The following is a 10,490-nucleotide window of genomic DNA, read 5'->3' as shown; positions in this document are numbered from 1 at the left end:
GGAAGACGGTCACAGCAACACATTCACATGGGAGCAAAACAAAAGTGTTGATTTTATCTTTTTGTTCAGAGTATTCTGAACAGGAGCTCCTATAATTAAGTATGCCACCCTACAGAACAAAGATGCAAACCATTTTAAATCCCACATTGTACAATAACACAACAGAGAGAATTCTAAGAATGTTAAATGCTCCAATTCAATTTATCATTTATCTGCAGTCACATACAGGAACACTTGAAAGCTGCTCATTTTGTTGAAAGTTTATGAAAAGTTAATGTCAAGTTATTTTTTCCCCAATAACTTTTGATCCCATTCTATGTTTTTAACAATAAATCATTTACTTGACAATCACTACATTATTAATAGATACGGTGTCCATGTGATATGAACACAGTAACACTCAAACAAACCCCTAGAGAATTCTACAAACTCTGCCGGGTGACAGTTTGTCTCTTGTTCTTTTGTTTCGCTGAGCTTACAAACAGCTTTCACTTGTTGCTTTTCCAGTCACAAATGTTCTTGTTTTCAGAACCTTTTGCAAAGTTCATTTCAAGTAACAGTTTGGGTCAATGCAATACAGCAATACACAGTTCAATACTTTAATTCAAATAAAAAGTCTCATTTAAGGAGATTTTTACTACCAGGTCTTCCAGCCAAAACTGTTCACACCTATAAGACTTCAAGTTTCCAAAGGCCTCAATATAACCTTTATGGTACAAATGTTGGTACCCTCTGAGCCTGCACTTTCTTTTGAATATCTAATGCATGTTCTATGAAAAAATACAAAAAATTTCAAATTGTTTATGATTAAATTGAATTTCAATATTTTTCATAAAAAAGTCTGCAAGTACTGCACACCAAATAGGCAGGGGAGCAGTATAATACATAGAAAACAGATGTGGACCAGGTGAAGGCTGAAAACTGGTCAGAGTCCTGATCAAACATTAGGACAGAGGCTGTGACCAAGATGACGACAGGTGATCTCACACTGAGGAAGTGAAGAGCAGGAGTTAACCTGGGCAGCAGCACAGGTGGAAACAGTCAGCAGCAATGGGGAAATCAGGACTCTGAACAAAAAATCTTATAGAAAAACACTAAGACCTCCATAAAGTGGCCTTTGACCCTTTAAAAGACAATTATATCATTTTAACAAGATTATTAGATTTTTAAAAATGTATTCAAACAAGTGAAGTCTACCTGATTATACAACCTATCTTGTGTTTACAAGTTTTGGTAGAGGGGTTAGGGTTCTTGTGTAGCATCTCTGAAGTACATACTTCTTCTAGGCCTGCAGAAATTGTCCTTGCACTTTCTCTGATTCGGTATTAGGGATGGACCTTGCATAATACAGCGTGATCAATACTTGTCTTGTACATGTGAATACGCGTAGATTTCTGAGTCCTTTGAAAAGGTTCTTGTCTCAAGAAAATCAATATCAAGCAATGTTTGCTTTTACTCATGTCAGAGATCTTTCAACACAATGCGGTGCTTTCTTTCTGGGATAGGTGAGCATTGTGTAAGACCTGCTGACTAAGCTCCATCAGTACAAAAGTAACTGGAAACAAATCTAATGGATTGAAAGCACTGGGAAACTTTATGCAAACTAGTGTCTCGCTTTGTTGGATTTGAATTGAGCTCTTAATAAACAAAGGCTGGGAAGCAAAGTCTGTGAGAGAATGGTCTTTCAGGCAAAAGGGAAACTTTCTCTGAACTTTTTAAATCAATTTAACTATCATCACCAGGTGTGTTCACACAAGTCTGTATTTTTGTCTAAATCTCATGCATAACTTGAATTTGATGTTAAATGTCAACATGATGTTTCTATTGCTGCATTCATTTCTTCCTTCACTGATTTAGTGGTCTGTAATTAACTAAAATAGAGATTTCTTTGCACTAATTTTCACTAACATCTTATAGTACACTGGACACTGAGCAAATGAAGTAAAACTGCACTAGTCTTCATTAGGTAATGGTTTGGACCATCACATATGGCTGAATGGCTCTTAAGCAAAAACCAAAATGTCCAATACATCCCACAATTGTTTCAACTTGTTAAAGCTCTGACCTGTTCAGGTCTACACAACCTTTTCAAACACCCATTCAAAACACTGATCCTTTATATACATATCTATTTTTAAGGAGCCAGTTTGGACAAAGATTTAGACAACAATAATTCAGAATCAAACATCCCAAACTGAACAAGCTCTATAGGTGGACTTTCTGCCTTTAAAGTACACTGCCTGGAAAAAAAAAAAGCTGCCACCCAAAAAAGGTCACTTACTCATATCTGGTAGAAATCCTACCAAATATAAGAACCACGTTTAGCTTTTCACTATAGAACACATTTGCCATGGTACTGCAGAGTTTCCCCAAGAAAATTAGCTAATTTCTGGGGGAAACCCGGTGGTCGGGGCGCCGAGGTGGTCCACTGTGTTTTTACATTAAAAGATGCTAAGTGGACAGGAAATGTAAAAATATTACTAGATAATTATTGTTGTGAATACTGGCATTAGGTGAGATCACTCCAGGCCAATGCAGAAAACAGATCAAGAAAGCCTGAGAGAAATAAGTGAATCTTGTATTTTGATTTATTGATGATTATAAAATAAGGTAATCTGAATTTACCTATGTACTCATGTGTAATAAGGATGATTATAAAACTGGTGATTTTGTGTCCTTGATTTATTGATGATTAAAAATGAATACTGATTGAGTAATAAGATGAAATTAAAATGAATTAAGAAGTAATGAAGAAAAGAATGCATTAAAAATGTTATGTATACTGATTTAGTGTTCATCATATAAAACTGTAATTGAAAGAATCAAACAATGTGTTAGATATAGAGGCAAGGGAAAAGGCAAGTCTGAACACATCCAGGCTTGCCCCACAGCTGTGTTCCAAATAAGGATCTGAAACCAAGAGAGTCACGGGCGAGCAGGAGAGTGAGGCAGAGTGTTGACCATATGAGGGGATGGCTGGGACTGTCCGATGAGATAGTTGCATGCCTGAGAGGCCACGCACGCCTAGTGGAGGCGTGGGCTGACAGGGTATATAAGGCCAAGAGAACCAAGTATAGGGGCTCTTAGTCCGCGGTGCTGAAGACGCATCTAGAAGAAGACGCGGACAAAAGACCAGCAGAGGACCGCACCCTGGAGCCATGGGGATGTTGAGACTTCGCACCGCCAGAAAGGACAAGATCCCTCAACCCTCAGCCCTGGTTCCTGATTCGACTGCTTTACTCTGCCTCAACCCAAGGATCTCAAAGTTGTAGCAACGGACTTGGAGAAAAGACAAAGGTCACTGAGTGATGAAGATCTGATGTGTTTGAAGGACACCAGCCAGTTCTGCTTTGCTTCTATTTCAAAGAGGATTTTGCCATATAAAGACAAAGACTCTGACCAAGGACATTGGAACTTTCTGTTGCTGAGATCATTTTCCACCTGGGTATGAGTTGAACTGCCTCCCAAAGCCTCTTTTAATAATTCAAGTGACAGAGGTTAGGGAAAGAAGTTAGGAAATTATTTTGGTGATTGCATCAAAATAGATTTTTACTTTTATTTTGTAATCATTGGTAATGTAGTGGTATAGAAATATACATATTCCTATACAAATAATTTCCAGGTGTGATGCTCCGGTTGGGTAAAGTGGGCGGGGTATATAAGCGGCCGCTGTGCCCAGTCAGACATGTGTCTTCCTCATCATCCACTGTCTTGGGTTCCGGCGGAAGAAAAGGCAACATATCGCCAGTGTGGTGCATGCTGCTTTGATTCCCTGGTGGTAGGTTTCCTCTCTCCCTGCACTATTGTTGATCTTTGTTAGAAAATCTAAAGCTAAGTATGATTGTAGGTGAAACGCTATTGTGCTGCTCTCCTCTGCTTCCTCGTTCAGCGAGTGTGTGTGTGCGTTTTTGCCTGGATTGACAGGTAAATAATTAACGCTCATTGTAAGCTCCAGTTTGTTGCAGTTCTGTCTAAAATGATTAACGTTCATAGGTCTCCCCATATTCGAACCATTGCTGCTCTTTTGGATCCCGGATTTTGCACGTCATCAGTCAAACTCGGACTGTGGTGGCGCCTACACGCCTTAATTGAAGCGGTGTTTGGGGTGTGGCATCGGCGCGCCGAGCTCGCTTCCTGCAGTGGCGTGATCAGAGCCACACCGGATCTTAATATTCAACTTGGATTTTCTATTTGTTTCTTTATTTAGTTTCCAGCCCTTTGGTTCCTTTAGATAATTGTTTATTTCTTTGGGCTGATATTGTTTTTCTTTTGTTGTATTAAGTTTAAGGTTGTTATATTTGGTTAACTGTTTTTCTGTTGTTTGCAGTTGCTGAGGCCCGGTGGCGGTGCTGGTGTGGTGACGGTGTCTCCCTCTTTTGTGTGCCGTGATTCCTGAGTTTGGGTTGTCTCACTGCGTCTGGTGCTTTTACGTTTTTTTTGTTTGCTGTGTTTGGTGGATGCCGTCCCTATAGTGGCCCCTTCTACCGGTGACCTCAGCTACTATAGTTTTTTTCTGTTTTTCCTTAGTTTTTTGTTGTAAAGAACTGGTTTTGAAAAGAGTTTTAAAAGAATTTAATAAATAGCTTTTTGTGTATTTGCAATTGCCTCAGATGTTTTAATTCATGCATAACTGAACCTGTGTGCTTTAAAAAAGAGAGGTAATATTCTCTGGGTGAAATTCCCAGGGTGGCGCTGTGGAGCAACTTAAATTGGGTCTAGAAATTTAAATTGCCCAATATTCTTGATTTTAACCTAGTCTCGCCACATTTTTGGCGCTGTGAGCAGGACTGTGCTTTTTATGAACATCTGAGACAAGTATTTGTTTGGGGTTTTTAATATTTGTGTTGTGTGTGTAGATTTTTTTTTTTTTCTCCCTTCTTTTTTTTGTGTAGATTGGCCAATCCGGCAACAGAGCAGCAGTGGTTCCGTGCAGATCTTCAAAGTGGGTGAGGTGTTAACAGTCAACCTTAGGTTGTAGTTTTGCACTGTAGTAATCACAGGAAACAGAATAAGCTTGTGATTATGGAAGAAGAAATTCAGGAACTTAAAAAGCTGGTAGCAAGCTTAAGAGCCGACAATGAGCAGTTGCGATAAGGACAGGCTAGCTTAAGTGCTCAGCCGTCCACTTCTTCAGCTTTGCCTAATGCCCCTCCTACGCCTAGTCTCCCTGTAGCAGAGAGACTGATTTTTGTACCTAGAGATAGGAAATGTCCCATCTTCAGAGGGAGGACAGGCATAGGTTTGAGTGAGTGGATGGAGGAAGCGAAGGTGTGTATGAGAGCACGACATCTGTCTGTGGTTGACCAAGCGTTTTTCCTATTTGATCACTTGGAGGGAGAGGCTAGAAATGAAATAAAGTATCGCTCTAGTGCAGAGAGAGAGGACCCTGCTAGAATATTTGAGATCCTACAGGAATTGTATGGTTGTTCAGAGTCATATGTTGCTCTTCAAGAGGCCTTCTTTTCTAGAAGACAACAAGAGGGAGAGAGTCTTCAGGAGTTCTCCCTTACATTAATGGGCCTTATGGAGAGGGTAAAGCAGCGTGCACCTGCTGGTATGCTGAATTCTGAGACGTTGCTAAGAGATCAGTTTGTCGAACAGGTGTTAGACAGTTCCCTGCGTCGTGAGCTGAAGCAGCTGGTACGCATGAGGCCGGACAGCACTTTGCTTGAGGTTAGGGCTGCAGCAATCCAGTGGGAACGCGAAGGGGTACCTCATAGTGGGAGGAGCCGTAGCCAGTCGGTTCCCTCAGTTTATGGTGTCCAGTATGGGGTTCGTGGTGGTCCTCAGGTAGCTTCTTTAACATCAGCAACGGAAATGAGCCAGATAAGAGAAATGCTAAAGCGTCAGCAAGAGCAGCTCCAGCAGCTTAGTGAGAGCATTTCTCAGTTGCAGAATTTCCGCCGTCCTAACCATCCACGCTTTACTGGTCCAGTGATCTGTAGGCGGTGTAACCAGCCTGGTCATTTTGCACGAGAGTGTGATGGGGTGCGTGCCCCCCATCGAACCCAATGCCAGTCAGATTCAGCTGCTCAGTCCCGTTCTGCTTCCATGGCGGAAAACTAGTTCCCGCCGGACTGCAGAGCCACAGTTTGGGTGGGGATGTTACTGGCTCACTAGCCACTATTGGAAGTTTGGGTGCTTCTAAGTTGATTTCAGTTTGCCCTCATGCGGATGTAGTTATGGGTGGAGTGACAGTCACATGTTTGGTGGATACTGGTTCGATGGTGTCCACGGTTTCTGAAAGTTTTTTCCGTCAGCATATGGAGTCTTGGGGTTCGGAGCGCCTCCAGTCGTGTCATTGGTTGGAGCTTAGAGCTGCCAATGGTCTTAAGATTCCTTATATTGGCTATTTGGAACTGGATGTATACCTCTGTGGCAAATTGATTCCCCACTGCGGTGTTTTGGTTGTGCAGGACCCTTGTGGAGAGGTCCCAGCCAAAGTCCCAGGTGTTTTGGGGATGAATGTGATCAGGAAGTGTTATCAAGAACTGTTTGGGCTGCATGGTGTAGCTTGGTCTTCTGTGTCTGGTGTTTCTGAGGCCCCTCAGTCAGTCATGCAGGCACTGCAGCAGTGCCAGTTTGCCGACTCGCGAGAGTCTCGGAGTGGTCCCGGAAGGGTTAAGGTCAGGGGTAAAAAGGGCTGTCGGATTCCTGGTGGAGTCATGAAAATTGTGGCTGCCACATGTTCTGATGTGTATGCAGGCTCTACTGTTTTGTTTGAACCTTTAGAGTCCGGATTGCCTTCTGGTTTGCTTGCTTCCCCTGCCTTGGTTCAGGTAATCAAGGGTACAGCTTATGTGCCCATTATTAATGTTGGTACGACAGAGCTGGTGGTATACCCTCGCACTGTTGTTGGCACCTTAAATGTTGTCAATGTTGTTAGTCTCCCTGCAGGAATTACTGAAGTCCCAGCAAAGGTAGCTACGATGGTGTGCCAGACGGCTTCAGTTAATGTGCAACAGCAGGTGGAGGACTTGGATTTGTCCTCCTTGTCCGTGGAAGGACAAGGTCAGGTGAGGTCATTGCTCAATCAGTATATGACAGTTTTCTCATCTCACGATGGCGACCTGGGCTGTACTAATGTGATAGCTCATGACATTCCTCTGATTGATGATGTCCCAGTTAAACAACGCTATCGGCGCATTCCCCCTTCTGATTATGAGGTGGTGAAGGACCATATCAATCAGTTACTTGCTTCACAGATCATTAGAGAAAGTAGCAGCCCATATGCATCTCCCATCGTCTTAGTTAGAGTAATTAATCTGTTTTGTCATTTATCCCTGCTAAACGCTTGCTTAATAAAGATACATAAAAATTAGATCGAAGATTGCGGACAGTGAAATTAATTGAGTCATTTGTCATTTTATGGTTCTTCTGGTTAATGTAAAACCCATGTGCATGATTTTAGAAATGTGGTGGCTTCAGAAATTCCTTAGTGTTGCTAAAATAATGACCTTGGGGCTCACGCCAAGCCACTAAAAATTGACTAGTCTGTAACAAGTGCCGTTGTATTTAGAAGGGGAACTACCGTTAACAGGAGTGGTTATTGAGGTTATGCAGCTGTGAGGGCTACTCAGCTGATTGCCTCTTAGCTGAAAAAGGCCATAACTCTTGGATCGTAGGTAGTTAAAGGCTAGTTGAGTCTCCTTCGACACCAGCTTAGATAGATTATCTCTACTAGACTTGTTCAGGGTAATACTCAAAGGCTTAGAGATTTTCCGGACCCGTTGGACGGAGAGCTGGTCAGTAGTCAGTCCTTGGATGAAAGTGAGGTTGAGAGCGGGGCTGACTATTGTGTAACGACAAATTTGGCGCCCAACGTGGGGCGGTTCCGAATAAGAGTAGGAGGGCACTATGTTCTAAATGTGTAAAAACAGAAGTTTGGTTCTGAATAGCTCACTTAGTGTGATTAATTTAAGGAAGTAGAGTTAGTGGTGACAGATAAAGCCGTCAGTCACAACCCTTGCAGTAACTGTATGGCGTACAGGTGAGGAGAAGCTTTTACTGAGGATGCTTGACCAGATCCAGACAGTGAAGCCAGTAGCCAAAGCAGCCTGAACCCATCCCTACTCAAGAACGTTACGAGGGGCTTTGGGAACAGGCAACTCGAAGACAAAGACGGATATGAGTGCCGGGAATAAGGCATACTCATATCTCAGACAGATGCAAGCAAACCCACAAGATGATGGCTCCAGCCGTGGAGGTCGCGGATGGAGTGGGATGGAAGAACAGTCCGATCCATCCACATCCCTACTACAGAAGGCTCCAGTGATGTTGCTACTCCGTGGGGGTGGATTCGACTCCTGAACAGAGGCGAATCAATGTATGTTCCTCAAGCATCACTTCACCACCAGTGTGGTACACTTACGAGCATCAATGGAAGCCATGATAGGAAACAAAGGCATTTACTATTGCACCAGACTCTACGGCGGCGTTCGCTTGGGTGTTGTTTCCTGTCCACTGGAGGTCAGCAAAAAGAGTGAGGCTAAAGCCTGGCTGGAGTGATTGGCCAACCTACTTGAGAACTGGACAGACACTAAAATAAAAGCCATCTACAACCCCTCTGAGAAGTATGACAGCATAGTCAAGACAGCAACCTTGGCAGCCGGGATAAATGGGATCCTGGTGAAACCAGACGCCAAAAAACCTTACCAGTGTGTAGAGGCATTAAAGCGACTTGCTGCCTACAAGCAGGCCCAGAGTCAAAAAGAAGCACCTGCTCAGACAGCGGACCCGGAGGATTCCGATGTAATCGAGCCTCCATCCCAGTTCCCGAGCAGGCCAGAAACACCTCTAGGTGAACTGATACCATTGCCATCAGATGCCATCTGTGTGGACTCAAGGTTCACCGATTCATCGGGGAGCCCTGGGAAATCGAGGGTGACGGACTGATAGTGTTCACCAATGAACGATACAAGATTCACAACCGCAAGTTTAGAACAGACCTTAAAGCCAAATCTGGCCAAGATTACCAACAGAGTGTGAAGTGGCTAGAAAGCACTAAAGGCAAAGGGTTTAGTGGAGATATAATTATGATAAATGGTTATAATCTCCCCTATTGTGTGGTGATCTTTGTCCCCATCGACGCCTACAGAAAGGGTGATGACATCAAAACCTACCGAGGAAAGATCTGGTGAGGGCTCGAGAGGGGACTCACAGCCGCCAACAACGAAGACATGAGGTGGGCAGTGGTGAGCGTGCAAGGATTAAGGTCACCCGGACTGCGTGGGGACACTGCCCAAGCTGTCGCCGAGAACGGAGTAGTGACCATAGCCAAAAACAACAGCCATCTCTATGTGTTCAAAAAATTAGTGGTTGTGGTTGACCCCCGCCTACATCGACTACAGAGAGATCAAGGGCTACAAATGGCAGCTAAAATAGAGGAACAACAACGCATCGACCAATTCCCACCTGAAACCGACGAGTTCCCTAAAGTGATCCACTGGAGCAAACCACTGAGCAACCCCCCAGGCCTGCAAAGCTAAGGTTGTAGAGCCAATCAGGATAAAACTGAGGGTGTCACCAACCGTACCGGGACCTCAAGCAGCAAGATATGTCAAGGAATTCATGATTGACCAGTATGACAATGAACAGAAAAGACCCAACTCAGGAACAGTAAAGAATGAACAGTCGGCAGATGAAGAAGACGAACCAATGAGGCCAGTCAAAATTCAACCCCTTCTCTCCCCCGGGAGAGAACCTCTCAGACAGGCACAATATGACGACATTAGCGACTCGGGAGAAGAGGAGCAACGAGAGAGTGAACACCTGGTGGAGGAGGAAGAAGAAAGCGGCTGTGGAAGTGCCCTCTCTGGCTCGAGACAGCCTCAGGCCGAGCACAAGCCACTTCGGACCGGACAGCGCAGGGGACAAAAGAAGGAGATAGAAATATTCGATATTGAAAGACCCTCCGAAAGAATGGCGAGAGACCTAACCTGGGGCCCAGTCCAGGCTAAAGATGGATGGCGCGTGTATGTGCCAGAAGTCGGCCAGACTGAGTACCAGGTCCCAGCAGAATGGGCTAGCCGACTGGAGGATCGAGTTACCCTCGGAGTGGAGGCAACCATCGGCGAATGGGCTAACATATTAATGACACCTTCCTGCTCCACTTTGATGGCACACTGCTTCCTCACAGCCAACTTCAGGTCAGCTTACATTGGGATCATGCATGATGTGATGCTGTGGCGACTGAAGAAGGCTGCTTTCAAACACGCCTGAGAAACACGGCAGAAGCTAGATGAGGTATCAGCTGATGAAGAAGAACTACAGGTGGCATCGCCTGACCGAACACAACACAACCTGCCATCAATTCAGAAACATTCGTCGGCCCAGCCTCCAGAACACAACTCCAGCATCGATGCCTTTCGTGAGTCTGAAAACACTGGTTAGGGACAAAGGTGCAGATGAGAGCAAGGGGGAATACCTTAAAGATGTGTGGCCAATGGTGACAGCTTCAACAGACCACGACGGCGCCAGGAAGCTGTGGC

General features: G+C 44.2%; 1 protein-coding gene across 1 annotated transcript; it reads left to right on the top strand.

Moving 5' to 3' along the window:
- Nucleotides 1–553: 553 nt before the first annotated feature.
- Nucleotides 554–9,140, top strand: LOC114137209 (uncharacterized). Its single transcript, XM_028005829.1, has 4 exons — nt 554–565; nt 4,962–7,256; nt 8,575–8,751; nt 8,847–9,140. Exons 2-4 carry the CDS (start codon nt 6,012–6,014, stop codon nt 9,138–9,140), a joined length of 1,716 nt encoding a protein of 571 aa, XP_027861630.1. The 5' UTR covers nt 554–565; nt 4,962–6,011.
- The last annotated feature ends 1,350 nt before the right edge of the window (nt 9,141–10,490 follow it).

This window comes from Xiphophorus couchianus, chromosome 21, assembly GCF_001444195.1.
Source record: "Xiphophorus couchianus chromosome 21, X_couchianus-1.0, whole genome shotgun sequence".
Lineage (NCBI taxonomy): Eukaryota > Metazoa > Chordata > Actinopteri > Cyprinodontiformes > Poeciliidae > Xiphophorus > Xiphophorus couchianus.
This window is presented reverse-complemented; position numbering and strand designations above follow the sequence as displayed.